Consider the following 19,985-nt stretch of genomic DNA (forward strand, 5'->3'; position numbering starts at 1 on the left):
TTCATAAAACGCCACTGATGTAACCAATATCTTAAAATATATTTATAACTCAAGTTAAAATAGGACGTTAGTGTAAACCAAAACATGTTTTTCAAAATTTATTTAGAAAATAGTTAAATAAATAAAAGAAACTCGAGCAAAATAAAAAAGGCAGAAAATAGCGAAGAAAAAATAATGGCAACTTTGAGAGAAAACATCACATACTGTAAAACGAAATAAAAAGACAATTTTTGGAACATGGAGCTATAATGCGGAGACGAACTGTCATTGACTATTCGCCTCGTTCTTTATATTGTTTTACAGACAAAATAAGACTGAATTGAAACGCCCCAGAATAACATTTGAAGACAACAAACATAGAAACGTAAAAAGGTTGAGTTGAAAAAGATGGGCTGCTTTCCATGGGAAAGGACAATCGTAAAAAAGTTGACAAAAGCAGGCTTGCTATAACCACAAATACCCGAACCAACAGGAGGGTTTGAACTAAAACCAAATCATTTTCGCTGTAAAGTGTAACACAGGCGAACTGCTGCGTAAGAAAGCAGGCGCAAATTTAGCAAACCAAATGACGAGACATGCGCAAAAGTAATGCTTGTTGTGTAACAAAAAAAAATCAGTGCATAGTTAAAAGTCCCCTCGTTGCATTTCCGACGTGAGGGAATAACAATACTTATGCATGGTTGCTAAACCAAATGTCGACAAGTTTGCGATAGAAATAACGACATCAGACGGCTACCCTTTTCTCGAAAGACTTTCCACTAACTGTCACCCGTGGTCAGTTTTATCTTTCATTCTGTGCCTTCAGACAATTCTGTCGTCCGCGTTGGGTGGCAATGTCGGCAATGGACTCCACCGACAAATACAAATTGTCAGTTGCAGATGGCAACCTGTGCCGTCGATGTACAGTTCCGACATTCCACGTGGCAGCACCAGTGAAACTTGCAGTGGCATCGTTCGGTGTAAGTCTCCTTGTGTATTGTGCTCCCTCGGCCGCAACACAAATGATGACAGCTCTTCGGGTCCTCTCGAGGTGCGAGGTGGTCGCATATTCTTCCCTGTGTTCCCTTTACCGCGAACCGCTTGTCATCGCGACAGTAATTAAGCGATTCTTCGTAATACACGAGCTCGGTGAGGCTGTGGGGCGAATTGTATGAGCTAGTGCTGTCTTCGTCGACAGAGCGCACGTCGTTCCTGCAAAAATGAGCTCACTTTAAACGACTGCCAATCACTTCAACACAACGGCCAGGATCGTAAAAAAAATTGTTTGGTGCTATCACGTTTCGAAGGCAGTCTCCGGCTTTTTTGTTGACCAATGTGCGGAAACCCTGCAAATGGCGTTTTTTACGAGGCGGTTTTCAAGAGGTAACGCTAAACCAAAATTGGTCCTTGTAAAACGCATCAGATCATCCATCAAATTTATCTTACCTAGACATACTGGGTAAAGTTGGTTTGCTAGCAATCCGATAAGCGAGACGCACCCGTCCGTAATTGGATTGTTGGGCGACGAGTTAATAAGGGATGAGACTAACAGTGTAATGATGAAGCCAGCCAACAGGTGCTAAATGTTTGTCTATAGGTGATAGCATTAGCGCAGGTAGCAACGTAACCGGCAACAAACAAGAACTAGTTAATAGCATCCTCAAATTTTGTTATCTGAAAACGCTGCTGAGGCAGATTAAGCTCCCAAATGGTTTCCGATATTCAGGTTTACATTATGATAACCTGTTTGTGCACGAGTGCATGTTATTGAGGCCAGGTTGCGCACCTGCCGGAGGTCACTAAATCGTGCCAACACTTTGTGTCTATAAAAACATGCCTAACGCTGGACGGTACACACTAAGTTGAATCTAAACAAAATGTTTCTAGAAATCTAAACATGATTAGGTTATACTAATGATTGATGACAGCGGGATCGCGAAGAACAACATAAATCAAATCGGCCACAGCGGTTCGCATTATAACACACGACAACCTGTTTTTTAAGCGAGCAAAGGTAAACGAAATCATAGGCAGCGTGCATTTCGCCAGCTATTGGGACAGTAATGCACTAAACATGTCGCTCCAGGCTTGATGGTACCAGATGCGGGCGGAAAACGGGGTTTGCGCCAAATTACAGGCTGGCGTCGGGTTTTGGGGAAATGTGTGTTTGTGAGAAACGGATAAAGTGCGGTTTCGCGAGTGCCTTATCGCAGCGCGGCCAAACGGAGCAATCTAGCCCGCGCCAACGAGAAGTTAATCATGCCGTCGCTGGCCGGGCCTAAATGCCGCGAGACGAAAATTCACCCGTGACAAATCTGGCGTGTTTTTGAGCGTCCGGCGTTTAAAAATAAATTTGTTTTCTTGGATCGAAGAAAGATAAGAACCGGCGAGTCACAAAAAAATTTGATAAAACCTCAACAAACGTAAATATTTTAGGCTCAATAAACGGTAAACAATTGGTTTTTGATGCTTAAATCTAGTTATTGGTGTTGATTTAACCCAGGAAGTCGATTTGTAGTTTGTTCAGTCTGATATCGATTAAAACTTACAGGGGCGAGGCTAACGCAGTTTTATTGCATGCATGCAGTTCATATTGCGCCATATCTTCGCCACTGTATAGTGTGGACGATATGGCTGAGGGCCAAAACGGCCGCATGTTAACTTGCGGTCGCCGGGAGGCAAAATGAGATAAACTGTTAAGGCGACGTGCAATGGAACGATCGTTACAGATTACCGCACGCGATCTGTCGCCCAATTAAGGCTATTGCGAAAACAGGCTGAGTATGGTTTTTCTGCATAACTTGAGCGCCGCGAAAACTGACTAACGATGAGCGCCGCGAAAACTGACTTACGTCGTGCGCTACAACTCCATTCTTGAAGCGAAGGTGCGACTGTTTTAAATACAGTTCGTGACTCTGAGATCTGCTTTTGTTTACGAAGAAATTTCCGACTTGCGGAATAAAAAGTGCAGCTGGCTAGTGAATCTTATCTTTTTTTGCGATTTGTCGAGAATGCAAAATTTGTTTGTCGTTCTTTTTAAACTGGATTACATATCAGGCAATTTGCCAATTCGTATTACATATTATTGAACGATATATCATGGTGCACTTAAAGTTCCAACATAAACGCGTTTAAATATTTGCCGGGTTTAAAAAAATAGGAAAACACAATCAACCGAGTTGCCCTTTACGCCCCCGCTTATTGCGCCATGAAAAAAGAAAGTAACTGATTGCTCGCTACACCACGGTTGTTTGCGTTATTACGTACAAAAATTTAACCAAGGTGCCAATAAAAGACTGTAGTTGGCATTGCATTGAGTTTCACAACGCCTTCTCACACAATGTAGTAACCGGTGAAATTAGCAAATATGCCCTGTTTGCCTTGTTTGCCCTCCTTAACATGGGTACTTGGAGTAGTTAGAATTTAGATGCCTGTCAAATTTGGTGTCCAGCATTTCTTATTCCAACTTCGCATTTATTTACCAACTAGAGCAGGGTTCGGGAACCTATGGCTCTTTTTGTGGCGGCATATGACTCTTTTAATGAAATAATTTGGCTTGCAAAAAAATCTAAGCTATCATTTCTCAGCATGATCTCAAATAAAACTGCACGCGGCCACGACAGCTTTCCTAACTTTATATTTACTTTTTTAAAGCACATAATAGCAAATTTTCGGCGCTTTGTGCGAATCCTAATTTGTTGAGACTGTTATCCCGTTTGAAGGAATCTCTAAATATCCAAAAGGCCCTGTTCTTTCAACGGAAGTCCGTAATCAAAGTTGCGCAAATTAAGCCAATTCATTTTTTGGTGCATAGCATGTTCTGTCCTTCAAATAAGAACAAAATAACCGGCCCTGCTCAATTTACAATTTTTTCCAACCTATAACTAGATGTTAAAAAACTATTATATGGCTCTCGTGGAAATAAAACCAAGAATATTTGGCTTATATGGCTCCCCTAGCTAAAAAGGTTCCCGACCCTTGACCTATAGTATTTAATGCTTACGTGTGTCGATGTTTTATTCTTGAGTCTTGGTATTTTTTCTTTAGGCGGATACCGACTTCCTTAAAACTGGGAGTGATCCACCAGCAAGTTTCCTGACTGCAGGAGCCCGACATACCGTGACACTTACACGCCTGTTTCATGTTGCTCGCCACAATCTGTTTGGAAAAAGAAGAAGGTTATTGCTAGCTATTGGCGTGGTTACAGAATTATCTTTCCAAAACCATGCTTGCGAATAAAAGCATAAAGTAAATATTTGTAAAAAAAAAACTTTCTCTATAGAAAATTCGCTTACTCACCAAGCGTCCAACTCGATTGTTGTGGATCGCTGCTCGCGAAGCTTGTGACGTTTTCTTAGGATCGAGAAACTTCTGCGAGAACGTCATTGCAAAATTGATGTCATGGTTGCATCCGGCGTGGTGGTATTGTAAGATTCGGCCAGCGTTTAACTGGTTCTATTGAGAAATAATATTTAATTTACTTTAACTGTTTTATAATAACAATTAACCAGCGAAAAATGCAAATTTATGTTGCAAACAAAATAAATTATATAAATATTTCACTATTAAAATTCATCTTTGATGTCGCCTTATTGTTGTTGTTGTTGTTTTATTCGGATGCCCCAAAAGGATGCATCTTCGCGACTATCTTACAGCTCAGAATGCGTTTTCCAGCAATGAACAACACAAACAATTACCTGAATTTGTCTCCGCCTTCCAGCGGATAGGTTTGGCGGGTATTCGGGCCTACAAGCGCACTCGGAAATCTTCCCCAGACTGCAAGCGTGCGCAACTTTATGCGCAACTCCTGCTGACGTGATGGCGTACGAAAAGGCTGTTTCTTTTGACCCTGTGGTAAGAGAGAAAAAGTTATATAGTGAAAATGAAGAAAAAATCTAATCAGAAATCTTGGAATAAATTTGTACACGTCAAAATTACCCAAAGATGTGTAATCCTAAACCTTCGTGAAGGTTGAAAAAATACCTTTTGTGAGGAAAGGGCTGGTAAACGGCATGTTGTTCTTGGTTTCCAAAGAATTGCAATTCCATCTGTGGTTCTTGAATTGCGCTTTGCATTCATGAATGCCGAGTTGCAGGCCCTGGTAAAAAATATCGTTTGAAACACCAGCTCGGCAACTAGTCTGGAACACTATTTAGCTTTACTGGCGGTGACCTAGAAACACATGAATGCCACACGCAGTCAATGCCGGCCGAGAAGCGGAAATAAACAAAAGTTATGGCAGAACACAATAAGAGCGGTAAGCCCTCCGCCAAATTTAGCGGAACGCAAGGTTTATAATGTGACAGTTTCCTTTCTAAAATCATAAATGTACACAAAGTCGTGCGCGCCCAAGACTTGACCTTTCGATGTGGCTAGCATTCGCAATTCAATCTTTCTTCTTCTACAGTATATACCTGGAAGGCAGAGGCGACGGCTCGCGGATTGGCCTGGCAAAGTCTTTGTTGCGTCTTCGTCAGTCGTGGCTTGTTTCCGCACACACTGTTCGGAGTCACGTGGTGGTCGTAGTCGTACATTTGGATGTTGAGTCCTAAGTAGTCTTGCAATGCTATAGCGCTGCAATTAAAGCAATGCGTGTAAGATAATGTTTATGTATAGCAGCAAAACAAAACCTCAATAAAGAGGCGTATGTTAACGCATTAAATATTGTCCCAAATTTAAATAAAACGGTTGAGTTTGATAGCTGTGATTTCTATCGAAAAACACGACTTTCTTACTTGACTCATTTTTTAAATAAAGCGCCTCCTATTACGTATAATATTTAAGAAAGGGGCGCGACAAGTAAGCTATCTGCTACAACGCAATCAAAGCTTGAACGGCTGGCAGTTCATATACCACGAGAATTTGCCAACGTCGGTGGAAACGGACGTTTCTCCGCACCGGCAATTATGCCTCCACAAAGGCGGCTTTGTGAAAATCACAGAATCGACACTCCAAACTTCCAAGATACCGAAACAGCGCCCGAGCGATCAGGCAAGCAATAAGCAAGTGGCCCTCCAGCCCAATACCAGTGACGAACATGCCCCGCTAAAAAGAATTCGATTGAATATCCCGCCAAAGTAAACGCGGTTATGAAAACACCAATAGATCGTAAAGTTATCGCCCGGTTCCAAATAGTGCAAATATACAGCGCGCGTGCGTAATCCTAAAGTTATTCCTCCGTTCACCGCAATTACAAAGACGTTTAATTGAAATTCTGGTAAACATTTATCAATATTCGCCAATGTGGACAGACCGTTAAACAAAAGCAGCTACACAAACATTGAAAAAAGCAAAGGCTTACCTATTGCAAAGTAGGAAGCAGAGAAAAAAGTAATTCCACGAAAATTCCATAGTTGTTTTTAGAAATATGGCGTTTTATATCCGTATTTTGTCTTGCTTTGTGATATCGCGTTTAGAGTTGTACAGCCTTGTAAGCTTCTTTACCGGTTGATTTCCAACTGATTTTGATGTCAGTATAATTGTTCAGTTGAATATTCTGTTGAGTAAAAACAACGCACGTTTAAAGGTCGAAAGTACTTTGTAAATTTATTGCTATATATTATCTAAAAATAATACTCTTTCGAGTTCAGTGTGGTTATCGTAATTTTTGTTTCACCAGTACCGAATTTCTAGTTGTGTGGTTCACGTAAAAAGCATGACAAATTGTAAGCTATTGTTTGCACTTCTCTTACTCCTGAGGTTCGACGTTTTATGGTGCGTCATAAAAGCAAAAAGTAACAACCTTTGGATGTGTTTAACACTGTAACTTCCCCATCAAATATTAGCTCAGCATCGGCCAGACAGACATACTACGTCAACGTCTGAACTTGAAAATACCCACGGCCATTTTTTACAAATCTGATTGCTACAGTTCAGGCCTATCTGTGAAACATTTCGACATGCGACTGTATGCATCAAGCAATTGCCAACCAACTATGGGCGTAGCTGCTGATGATGGGCTCGCTTTGATCTTACTGAATCGGTCACCGCGAGAAGCAACTACATCTGCGCCGAGTGCATATTTTCTTTCAAGTTAAGGTGCTCACACCCAGGCCTGCCACTTTGCTACGAGCGCCATATTCGACATTTGATCGTACCAAACCCGAACGCCGACATAAGACATGAATGGAGAAGCGCTGTACTTTCTCCAAATCCTGACACCTAATAGATGACGCAGATTTTACAGCTCACCACCCTGCCCTTATAACGCAATTTATCGCCCGCAAATCTAATGTTTGAGCAGTCCACCGCAATATTGAAAAAACGCGTCATCCCCGTCACGATTATATGTATAAAATAAATCGTGAATAGGCATCTGCGAAGCACGGTGAGTTGGTGACTGCAATTCCAGCTGACTTTAATGCTTTTCAGCAATCTTCCACTCGCTCCTGTTCGCCGTAAACTATAGCAGCTAATCTTTTTAAATTTGGTACAAGTAATTGCATCAGCATACTCCATCATATGGTCGTCCAAAGTCTGGTAATGACGCTACTGAAAATTGTAGTCGAACGATATTAAAAGCCTTTTTTACACTTTTCGCAAAAAAGATGTTGTCATGCTTGAGATGTAGTACATTGCCACCCCCATGTGTCACGGCCCATTATGAGCTAAGCCCACGGAGCAAAGTTGACAATAATTGGAGCGTCGACATTGATTATTGCGTCACAGTGGACGCGCGCGTGAGGTTTGTCCAAATAAACCAAGTGCTGCGCGTGGGGATAAGAATGTCAATTAAAATCCAAACTACACGGGTTACGTCAGCTTTCCGGCATTTATTGTTTTGGCGCGGCCTAATCGCCACAATTTAACGGTGGACAGTGGCACGATGTAGTTTCCTCATGCTGCTTGTGGGCAATGTTAGGTGAAACACTTTGTACGACAAAGCGAGTCCACTTTATGGAGCCATCATCTGCCAATCACCACTTATGGAACCACTAAAAAGCGTGTCTCACCTTGGGCCGCGAAAGGCTTACATTGCTCTCTATATTTTCAGGTAGCCGATGCTCGTTTTTAGCGAAGCGACTCATGGCGATATTTTAAAGACGCAGTTATGCCAAACTTTGATTTTTTGAAATAGATATATTAAGATCAACAAATAGTACAGCTAAAATACTAAGTTTTAGGATTTTAAACCTTTTTGAAACGGGACATGTCGTTCGATTGTATAGAACAAAATTAATTAACGACAAGTCAGACAATGCAGTTATAAAACAACACGAAAAGCTGTTTTTTTAATATGTAAGTAAGATTTAAAAGTGGGGTACGATAAAATTATATAATTTTTAATTTAGACGTTTCAATTAATATAAATTGTAAAGTCTCACTTACTTAATTAGGAACTTTTTCGAAAAATTATCACGTGTCAATTATATTCCGGGTAGCCTACACATGTTATAACATCTATAGTTCATTGGAGGAAAAAATCGTTCTTGCTGTGACCCAATTTTTGTATAGCTCGCATAGCTAACGGTTACAACTTAAAACTAGTCGGTCTTAAAACGTATATAAAAGTGTTTTTTGTCAGTGCAGAGTGATAAATAATCTTTAACCCATGTTTTCCATTGGTCCCTACCATCGACCTTTACGGTACCTATTGACAAATCCGGTCCTGACAGTAAATTGTTTACTTCTGGCAGGAAATGCGCTCAAGGGTAAACGCGCCAAAGGCGTTATAGCACCTCCGATCTGGTCCGCTGATAACCGAATTGCTCCACGCGTACGCTTTATGAAGTCGGCAACGCTGCAGTCTCGCCGCACCCCAGCAAAGCACAACTCGGGCCAAACTGCGACGGGGCAAGTTTTCATGAAGCGTCGGCGTTTCGAAAACGACAAACACGGCGCGCGGTGTGCGCGGATGGCTAATAGCCTTAAGAGCGATTAGCCTTTCGCAACGTCTAAATAGACCAACAAGGTTTCGCCTGCCCGGGCTGCCCCGGGCAAAACCACCTTCGCGCGTATACTTCTACAGATGTTTAGGTGAACACAAAATGTCCGCGTTCGCCAAAGCAAGGACACACCAGCACACGGGAGAGCAAATTGCAGTTATCTTTGCAACGTGCAGCCTCCTACCCTATAAAGCCGAAAGCACCAATCCCTTTCCAAGATAATTTTGTGGTTGCCCTTATGTTGTCCGGGTAATGGATAGACGTAATAGTAGGTTCCAGGCGCAAATTATCCTGTCACTCAAGGAGCCGGCTTAGATAGCGCGTCACAAAAAATTCTCCGAGCCGAATTGGCGCTGACAGATACACGACAAACAATATGACGCAGCAGGACATTGAATGAGTAGTTTAATTTGGCCAATTAATTAACCCGCTTTACAACTACAAGACAAATGCGAGTTGACCTTAGATACTTTTACAGATGTCCCCATTAGCAACCGATCTATTTTAGCGTTATACAGCTATTTGCGATTTACTTCGTGATTTTTCGCAATAAGGCTATCACATTTATTTTTTGCGCTATGCCTTGCATATACCCCTATAGTAGAGCAAACGTAACACCTAAAAGGCTAAAGGCCTTTCTCCTTAACATTCAATCGAGTGAAGTCAGGCGACAGCAGTATAAACGGTCAATACCTTGATAAGCCTAAATCTGGCCATTTATTTAGCACTGGTCGCCTAGCCGGGGTGCTCCATGCCCAAAGCGCAAATATCAAAGCTGTCTCAATAAGGCATGGTCGTCGATCAAGCGCATTCGCATTAGCCATCTTACAAGCCTAAATCGCCCAAATTCGAAGCGATCCTGGTCACGAGAATACTATTTGCCTTTGGAAAACAAATACTGATCAAATACAAGGCGTTTCGCGAGCTTTATTACCTGTTTAATTTGCGACGGATTCTGATGGGAACGCATCGTGACAGCTACATTGGCATATCAGCCACAGTATTATAACTTTCCGGACGAAAACTGCTATTTCCAAAAACGCTCACTACAAGCATCGCTATCTTGTTGTTCGGTTGCTAGTCGGCAAGTAATATGTCGGAAATTACATTTCTACAATCAAGTTTTACAATCCCTTGAAAGATTGCCAATTATTCAACAAAAGCAACATTTAACACATTGCTGAAACGTCGGTCTGCCATATAACTGTCACTCCTCCTCCAATATATTCAAGAGCTAGTAAAATGCACTCACGTAACACAAACTTTCAGGTGACATCGGTATTTTACAACGGCCTGGTTATACGTTAAATAGCAACTAATTTTGTTGAAGCGGAACTGGCTATAGGAAGTTAGCAAATATTGGAGAGGAATTAAACCGATTGTTCTAGTGGCAAGTTGCAACACGTTTATAGGAACACAGCTATTTCATCCCCTTTTCGCAAACGACGCCACCCCAAGATGAGACAGACTCACGTCTTTTAACCACAACACGTACGTCACTATTCCTGGCTTTAGGGTTATTTGCGTGAGTGATAAAGCGTAGAGCACGTTAACTGTGTGTATTTTAACATATCGACACGCTTCAAACGACATTTTCAGAATCGCAAGCTAGTTGGCTGTGGGTTTTCTGCATATTTTTTTCACCAAAAGTCTAATACAATCACCTGAAACCTTGTTGCTATCAATCTGCGTATAGGTCTCGCAACAAATAGTTACCGCCTTCCCTTCTAGTCAAGCAAATCGCACGGGAGCCAAAACTGACGATAAACAGCGCCCGCACATGCTCGGCACACATTATCTGCACACAAACACCACTCAACGAATGATAGCTCGCTTCAGCTGGACAGTCGAATTTACGGGAAAGACAACACGCACCGTCGTAGCTATATGCTGTTTGGCGATCAAGATAGTGCGGCAGTTTAAACCAGTCTCACGCCGACGTATGATTTTGCGGCAGAAAAAGGCAATATTGGAAGAGAAAAAACGAAAAATTCCGTATTCTCGCATGCTACGCTACTTGTCATCTTAAAATTGTCAACTGGCTTTTGCTTCAGCCTTTTACATCTCTTACACAATACGATAGGGAAGTCATTTCTGCGACACGTAGAAACGCATTCCGTAAACAAAGGCGTCTGGAAAAAAGGGGAGCTCCCTGTCAGTTACAATTACCTCACAACTTCAAAAGCTTAATGTGGGCAATAATTTAGCCAGTGCCCGCCTATGGTTGCATACGCTTCAAGAATTTTAAAAGACAGGTGTGATGTCCGTGGCCAAAGTTGTGTAAGTTGGCTCGATGAATCTCTGTACGAGAACCCATGTCACAGGCAGACACGGGCCGACCTGCCTGTATGGATCGTTGTTCATCATACGTGCGACGCGGCTGAATTGGTGTCAATGCCAAAATGTGTTGAGAATTTTTGGAGCCGGGATTGAAATAGCTGAAGACTAGTCGGCGTTCGAACTGCGTGACAGTCATAGCAGCATCACGCTAGATTCGCAACGTAACCCTAAGCATAAGCTCGGCGGCTAATACGACCCAAAAAAGTTTTCAACTGGGGAAATGCTCTTTCAGTAGTTACGATCGAATTGATAAAACATTCCTAACGTTTTATTTGACATCTGTATTTACGTCATAAGAAGGGTAAAAAGAGAGGTAGTCAGGCGGTTCAACAAAGAAATGTTTTGTAGCCATACAAAATGATACAAATATATTTTTTTACCATCCTCAATGTCTACTTGACAACACCCGACTTTTCGCAGGTTCACGAGTACAGAGTGGATATACGACGCGAGTTTAAAGAGCAGACATGATAAACATCAAAAAAACGGCTGCGTTTATCAGGACAAAATAACCTCGAAACGATAACGCGATAAGCGAGCAACATCTTGCCGGAAATGTCATTGTAATACAAGGGTAATGATATTCTCACCTAATATGACCTTCGGTCACGAAAAGGTAAGAGGCTCTTTCGAAACCCTTCTGTGGCAACGTCGGATTTCACGATGCAGTTACGTTAGCCCGAGTGAGAAGAATGCCTGCAATTAGATCAGTATCAAACCCGATTCGAAGCTCATTGAGAAGACCATAGGTGGCGCAAGTGTCGCCCTCTGACACGAAGATGCCACGTTCTGATTTGCAAATGCACTGACTCTAGAACTTGGTATCCAATCGAACGATCAATCGCCACTTATTACATAGACGGGCTTTAAAATGATGTTCGTCCGTAGTTTGGCAAGGTACGAGCTGTGGCAATTTCCCCTATTCTTAACCCCTTTGTTGAGATCGAAATTGATTACGGCAAACAGTGTTTGTGTCATTTGCGACGCCTGATTGACATCCGATCATATGTTTACGACACCTTCACGTTTACCACCCCTGAATTTTTTTAAAGCAATCCTAGATATGTTATTACATTTTTAATCATCAAACATTTTTTTTACAATGTGTTCGTTGTTTTTTTATATTACCATATTGTGGCAACTGCTAAATTGTACATTGTCGTATAGGCAAACGTGTTTTAAATTTCCGACCAACTTAAGTCGAATAAACTCAGAACTTGACGAAGAACAGACTTCAAACTCCATAAAAAGATCACAGCACAATGGAAGGTTTGTCGGGTGCTTTGGAATAGAGCACGTGTTGCGCTGCTTTGCGCAAGGCAGACATCTATCTCGGTCTTGCGGTTTTGCCAGCCTATCAAAGCAAACAACAAGTCAGGCAATAAGTCAAATTTTACCCTCTAATCTTCACAACCAAACTGTTTGCTAAACACTTATGTTAAAGTAATGGCGCTTTTGTTCACAAAACCCTTGCACTGATCCACAAGTATAGTAACAACAAAAACTCTTAAAAGGCAAGTAAAAAGGCCTAGGCAATTTAACAAAAAAACCTTCAACAAATTTCAACTAATTTAACACACGCAATATGTTAATTGCAACGCACCAGTGGTTCCCACGCCAATATACTCCCTTTCAAATGCTTAAAAGATCAACCTATTAACCAACACGCATTAACAAAAGACCTTGTATCACACATTTTAAAATAACTTTTTTTTTACTGATGTTTTGTTGTTGTCGAAACATATAACTGATTTCGTGCTACAACGTTGGTTAAATCTCTGCTCAGCTGATACATAACGAAATTTGGCCGCACAAAGACTTCTCGTGACACACGCAGACACCCCCATGATTTGGTAAATAATGGGTGCCATGGGAATCGCGCTATTCACATGGTTTTACCTAGAAAAACATAAAAAGTTAAAATGCGCACCTTTGACGCAAACTGTGTGGTTTTCTACAGGTGTTAGGCGACCTTTTCGTATGAACAAGAAGGTTTTTTTTGTAAACGTTACCCGAAACACACAACACCTGAAACAGTCTACTTCTTTCGGTTGTGATTTGACATTTGAGATAAACGGGCAATTTCCGAAAGAGCGTCGGCTCGTTATGGTAAGCAACTACTCACGCTAAAGAATATCTAACTGGATCTGACTGGGTTGCTGCTGCGAATTCAACTCAAAGCTCGCTTAAAAACAATCTATTTGTCTCCTCAAAACCGTGCCCGCGCCGATATCTTGAGCTGAGCGCATAAACATGCATCACCTGCTGCTGTGGTAACGCAAGGAAGAAAAGCTGGCCCACTGTGAGCTTTTCAGGAGCCAGCAAGCCAGTTTTAAAGCGTGCTGTACCGCAGCCTAAGTAGCGAACACCAAAAGTGGGGGTGCCATAAAGATGCGTACCAACCCACCAGTGCGGCGGAGTGTTACGCCAAGAAAAAAATTACAATTGACGTCACTGATTGATCCCACCAAGGGCATATATCGAAGAATAATGGCCGAAAGTTCGTGATAAATAAAGATGTAATGAGTGTTTTGCGCACATATATTTCTCATAGGTAACTTTTATTTGAATAATTGCGCTGTATCTAATGTGTATGCTAGCGAAACCCAATGAAAACTTTTCTTGTTTAACCGCACGGAAATTGTTAATATTTGCCAATGGGTACCATGTTACTTCGCTACCGTCACATTCTTCTCTTGATTTGAATGTCGCCATGAATCATTTCTGTTTGTTTTGTTTTATATGCAAGCTTAAGTTTGTCTTTTATATATAGTGTTGTTCTGTTCAAATCTTGTGTTTTAAATTTACTTGTTAAGATATTATTCTAATTACACAGCTAAAGAATAGCATTTCAACTTGGTTAATAGCATAACCAAAGTCATGCGTTGGATTCTCGCACCAGGCTGTTACCTTATCTTTGAAAGGCATATGGATTTCAGTAAGCTTTTCCGGAGGCATCCGTTTTACAAAGATATATGTGCCGTAATACTATGCTTTACAATGTTTATAAGCAGATACACGCAGGTTGCAGGTGCAATCTGTTTATAACTCAGTTACGTTTAAATATAGGCCTACGATCTACGTTTATTGCCTTGATTATGACAATCAATGACTACAGTCGTTTTACTTCTTTTTACGAATTTTGTATTTTTAAAACTCAGCATCACAAATGATGCGTATTAGTCTAATCTTAAAAACGTATTTACTCGTCGAAATAATTTTTTTGATGTAACGTTAAAGAATACTTGCAGTACTGTTTTTCAACGATATATTCGGGTTGGTGCTTGCTGTAGAATTATGTGATGCAAAGACAATATTTTACACCATCTTTGTGTGATAGATGCTTTCGCGTCTTTAGCTTTTCACATAAATACTTTATACCCGATTAATTAAAGGGCCTTACGTGTTGGGGCTAACACCGCTTCTCCAGATGCGCCTTATTTTATTGAATTGTTTTCAGTAGGTGTTTGCGGCTTTATGTTCGTGAGAAAACAGAGCGGAATTGTCGAATTTTATATAAAACTCAAACGAAGGCGACGCCTTTCAGACTGGATAATGGCAAGAGGGCGAATCATGTGTTAAGTGCATACGCACGAACCTGACGCTACTGCTTCCCACACCTCATCAAGTTTAACAAAACATTAAACCAGATCGTCCGAGCACTGTGAGATTATCACTTAACACCAATCGGCGACCTTCCCTAGTAAATTACGTCATCTTGACGTCATTTTGATTTTGCCAATTAATCACCCGGCGGCTGCACGATTCAATCAAGTATTATGGCATTATAGTATTTTCTTGTGATTGTAAAATCGTTAAACTGATAAACTATTCATTAATCAATTTTATAAAATATACTTTTAGTTTAGGAAATTCTGTCGTAATATATAAACAAAGTTTTTCCACTTTTTAATTAATTTTAACCATAATTAATTGAAAAACAGGCTATATGTATGAAATTCAAAAAGCAGAAGATAAACTTAGATTACTCCAAGTATATATCCAGTGAAATTAATAAAATAGCATTCGCCTATGACAGTCACCTCAAAGTTAAATAACCTTAAATAGAAACAATTAGGCGAAACGCCGGCAAGATTAAGCTCGATTTAACTTCATAGTAGTTATAATTTGTCGATTATGCGTCCGTCAATCATTTGTCACTGGCAGACAGCTATTAGAGGGGCATGGATTGCGGATCGCCTTGGTCACGCCCAACCGAAACGGGAATTTCTGACCGATCGTCCACTTCAACTTGTCAAAAGCACACTTGAACTTTTGTAGCCGAGTCGTAAGTTGCAACATTAAGACTTACAAACCTTCTTGTCGCCAATTTCTACTGCTTTTTACATCGCAGACCACAGCGACAGAATAGATAATTTGGAATTCCTCAAAAGTGGATCAAATCTATGTGATGCGGCAAAATTATATGATCGTGTTCAACTTTAAAATGTCGCGCATTCAAAGACTTAATTGCCACCTTTAATCCAATAAGATGCAATGAACAGGGCTGCCGAAAAAGACTGTGTATATAAAATATATCTACATTTATCTAAAATACGGGAACAATTTTCCAGTTTCAAATGCCTTAAATCGCTTTGTTTATTTAATTATTTAACTTGCTTAAATATGCAGACGAAACACTGGAATGAAAAAAAATATTACACCTTCCAAAGATAAATATCTAATAGACCGTTCTCTTACCTGAATAGCCAAAGAATATTTTTTTACATCAAAATATATATTAAAAATTTTCGTATGCTACCACTGTCAAAATGAATGCACTTTTTATTAAAGCCTTAACTGGCAAAAATTGCAGGGTAAGCGATGGTTTTTTATTTTGTAGGACAGTCATGAAAAAATATTATTCATCTGGCGCATTATGGTATTGAGCGTGACCCACAAGACATCCGGCAAACCATGTAAGATTCGTCGTGATTCACAGCAGCGTTGCTAGTTGAACAACAAGTATAACTGTGACGTTCACTGGAAAAGCGGGCGTTGTGGCGGTGCGGGTTGAGTAGGGGTTGCAGGTCAAAAAACCAGCCGTGCTGTCACCGCTACTTCTCGCTAACTTTTTTTTAGTTAAGGTTTGTTTTGAATTTGACGGGTGACACGGGCAGGATCTGATTTTCAGATGCCAGGCACAAAGTCACCGTGGCGTGTGAAAATAAATTCGCCACCCACAGCGCGGGTCGCGACCCTTCGCCAACCAACCCAGCCCACCTATGTGCATTTCAACTGGTGGATGTGGTACACAGGTATCCCCTTTCTACTAATCCCTTGTCGTCTTCTTTCTTTAAAAGAAACGACGATATTTTATTTTGGAAAGCAAGATATTTCGTAGTAGTTTTTCGTGTGAAAAAGTTAGTTTGGTTTCATATATTTCATGTTGTGTAACCTTAGCCACCTAAACCTATCGAATACCTATATTATAAGAAGAAAGTCAATGTGGTGATCATCCTGTAACACATACAATGGGGTACTTTATGGTCCACATTTTGGAAATTGATAACTTTCACTATTCATTGAAAGGAGGCATTTAACGTTTAAAATATGTTTTTACCTGGGTTGATAATTGCATATAGTGTCTAATTATTGTGGGAGTGTGGCCTGTTAAAAAAATCTTGAAATATAATTTCGACGGTAAGATGTTGCCATCAATGACGAAACAAAGATAAAATTCAACTGACATTATTTTAATTTAGGATGAAATCATTCTTACTTGCGAATTTATTAGCTTTGTTAGCAATGAATAGCTCATAAATGATGAAATATGTTTATCGGAAAAAGTGGAAATCTTTTTTTTATTTTTCAAGCACACAAATGTGAAAATAAAATTGTTATTCGGACCTGAGCCGACAGCCCGAGGTTTTAATTCTAGTATCTGCAATTCTTTTTGCAAAATCTTTCAGAGTGACCACAACTTTAATTAAATGGTTATTTGGATTAATTGGGTTGTCAACGCACGTAATTACATAATTTAGTGTTAACATTCTACCTTAGGTGTTTACTAACGTCAGTCGGTCATCGTGTGGTTTCAAAAGGATGTAACGATTTGTCTGCGGGAGCCAAGGCAATCCAAGTAATCAGGACTGACTCGATCACAATTACGTAATTTAATATTAAAAAGTTATGTACGCTGTAATCTTTATCTTGAACAAAATTACGTAATCCACCACTTTTGCTAAAACTAAAGGGGGAATAACTTCTAGAAAGCACAAGCTGGTGATTATGAGCTGTTATAATAAAGCATTTGCATTGTCCATCAGCATTTCTATTTCCTAACGTATCATGACGAGTTAATCAACCCAGTTTAATTAACCGAAGTGAGGAGAATAACGTTTTTTAACACTTTACAACAAAAATAGCAGTGAAATGCTGATTGCTTAAGTACCGGGCACTTTATTGTGCGACATGGCCTGTCAATCAGTATAGCACTAATACGTCAGCACGTGCTTTCAACTGATATATCATTTTTGCCGACACCGGTACAAAAATCGGCATAAGCGAAAGGAATAAAGTCAAAAATCCAAATGTGCAATAACAAAAAAATCCAAAATATGCATTTAAAGTGTGCTGAGTAGGCCAATACATGGTCTGCAATTAACAACCTTGGTAAACAAACAGCATAAGTCGATTTGTTTGGTTGCGTTGACGCATATGCGGTCAAGTTCGAACTATAATCTGGTACAATGTTTAAGTTACGATCGGATATCAGGGTTTTGGGTTATTTCTATGGCGTGTGTGGCCCAATTCATCATTGACCGGAGACCCGTCAAAAAACGAAATTGTTTAACCACGAATACATAAAGCCACATCGGTAAACGGATTGTACAAGCTCGTTCTGCGACACGTTCACAAAATGCGGTAAACATGGGATGGTTGGAATTTAATTAATTCAAAAAAATTCTTTGAATATTTTTTACATAATTGTAGCACGTTTCTATATAAAAAAAATATGAAAGCCATTTAATAACATTACAAGATAACCTGCGTTTACCAAATGTAAGTGCGAGAAGAGAGTCGTTGGAATAAAATTGACACTCAGCAAAGCTGGAAGTGGCAGAAAGGGCCGGAGCCGCTCGCATATATGCAAGTGTGATTGGCGCGTTGGTCGACCTAAGCCGTCTGCTGCATACGATGACATGTGATCGATCTAACCTGATGCTTAGGGTTCGGGGTTCATTGCAAACAGCCGATGAGCCCACCGACGTTGCTGGGTTCCCACAGACCGAGCTGCCTTACCCCAGATGCCGAGACCGCCTGATTGACAGCCGTAATGCCGCGACGCTTTTCTTTTCCCGATTTATCGGTTCGCCCCTTGCATACCGGTCGCTCGGTAAAAGCCGGTTACATGCCGGCGCCTACTTCGAGACTCGTGCGAAAACACCCCTTGGGCGCAGGGCATCGGGACACTAGAGGGGGTATTTTGCGGGCGTTCGTCGAGTGGTGAGGAAGCACTTACCCGTGGAATATGATATGAACTGTCGGTTCGCGGATCCGGTCCGACGTCGCTCTCACCTATTCGGACTGATGTGTAAGGTGATCCTGGCAAAACATTTGCTTTGCACGAGACGACGGCCGCCTATTTCGCGCTGCTTCCCGAGTATCGCGTTTCAAATATCGAAGCTTCGCACTGTTTGCCATCCACCGCATGCACGTGAGTTGTTGTGTCGCTCGAAGCAGTCAAAAGTTCAGCATTTTTATTTATTTTCGGTTTTAGAAAAGCGCTCCCTTTAGGTACGCATCAAGTTTGTCCATTTATAAACATCATGACGATTTAAAAACAAGGCAAGACGTATTTCGTTATTTAACTAACATGGTCCATTAGAAACTAACTGGGTAAACACAGTTGACAAAAACCTAGTTATTTACGATGCAAAAACATTTTTTCTAAAAATCCGGAATTGTTCCCATAATTTGAATTGTTAACAATGTTTGTATAAAATGTTTGTATATCCATCAAAACCCAGAATACTGATAGTGATCCCGTTAGAATAAAATGTATTTTACATTCCAGTAAACGTATTTTATGCTTTTTAGTTCGAAATCTAGTGTAATCTTCCTTACTCCTGAAATGTGTTAGTTTGTATCACAGCAAAACAACAGTCCGTAATCCTAAACAGGTGATATGGTACCAGCCTTAATGCAATGAGATTATTACCTCCACGAGACCGTTTAAACCGGACTTACCCGCGATCATTAAAAGGCACTCTCCAAAGCTTACGTGACCTGGATGTTGCTTCCAATTCCTTTAAGGTTTTAATTCGTGAGTGTAATGATCATGAATTAACGGCCAATGTAATTTTGTCTAACTAGTAAGAACGTAAAAATAATGTGAGGACACAATGGTCATAACTAAGTTTATTTCAGGCTTAAACACTAAGTTGTGTCGCATTTTTTGGATTTGGTTTACAATTCGGTTGTGGCAAAAGTATACTACAAACAAGAGGTTAAGTAGACCATCAAAACAAGCTCGACGAAATCAAACGAAGTCCTCAAAATACATATGCCGCATGAAATAAATAAATCTTCGCGGAAACCTTAAAGGTTAAAACGAGTTAAAAATGACCCCTGTCCCCTTGCTGTTTTGATGGGCGGAAAATATAGGTGACTTTCGGGCTGGTGCTTGAATGGCTTTACCGGTGCTTAGCTGACATCGGTAATGCTCAAACGCGCTGACCCGTGCGTTCGGGGGCCGGCGCCTGGTTTTAGACAATTTATAAAAAAGTGCGGCCATAGAACGCGATCTCGTCAAGTAGGTCCGGCACTAATGGTGCG

General features: G+C 40.7%; 1 protein-coding gene across 2 annotated transcripts; it reads right to left on the bottom strand.

Moving 5' to 3' along the window:
* Positions 1–85: 85 nt before the first annotated feature.
* LOC146132914 (protein Wnt-10a-like) lies at positions 86–6,860 on the bottom strand. 2 transcript variants are annotated; one of them, XM_083396727.1, is made up of 7 exons: positions 6,281–6,860; positions 5,394–5,553; positions 4,963–5,077; positions 4,677–4,828; positions 4,279–4,350; positions 3,983–4,137; positions 86–1,191 (listed from the first exon to the last, which is right to left on the bottom strand). In XM_083396727.1, exons 1-7 carry the CDS (start codon positions 6,328–6,330, stop codon positions 870–872), a joined length of 1,026 nt encoding a protein of 341 aa, XP_083252853.1. In that variant the 5' UTR covers positions 6,331–6,860; the 3' UTR covers positions 86–869. The 2 variants fall into 2 exon arrangements, with proteins under 2 accessions (XP_083252853.1, XP_083252851.1); XM_083396725.1 differs by having other exon boundaries at positions 4,279–4,434.
* Between the last annotated feature and the right edge of the window lie 13,125 nt (positions 6,861–19,985).

Source organism: Ascidiella aspersa, chromosome 9, assembly GCF_963924565.1.
Source record: "Ascidiella aspersa chromosome 9, kaAscAspe10.2, whole genome shotgun sequence".
In the NCBI taxonomy this organism is placed as follows: Eukaryota; Metazoa; Chordata; class Ascidiacea; order Phlebobranchia; family Ascidiidae; genus Ascidiella; species Ascidiella aspersa.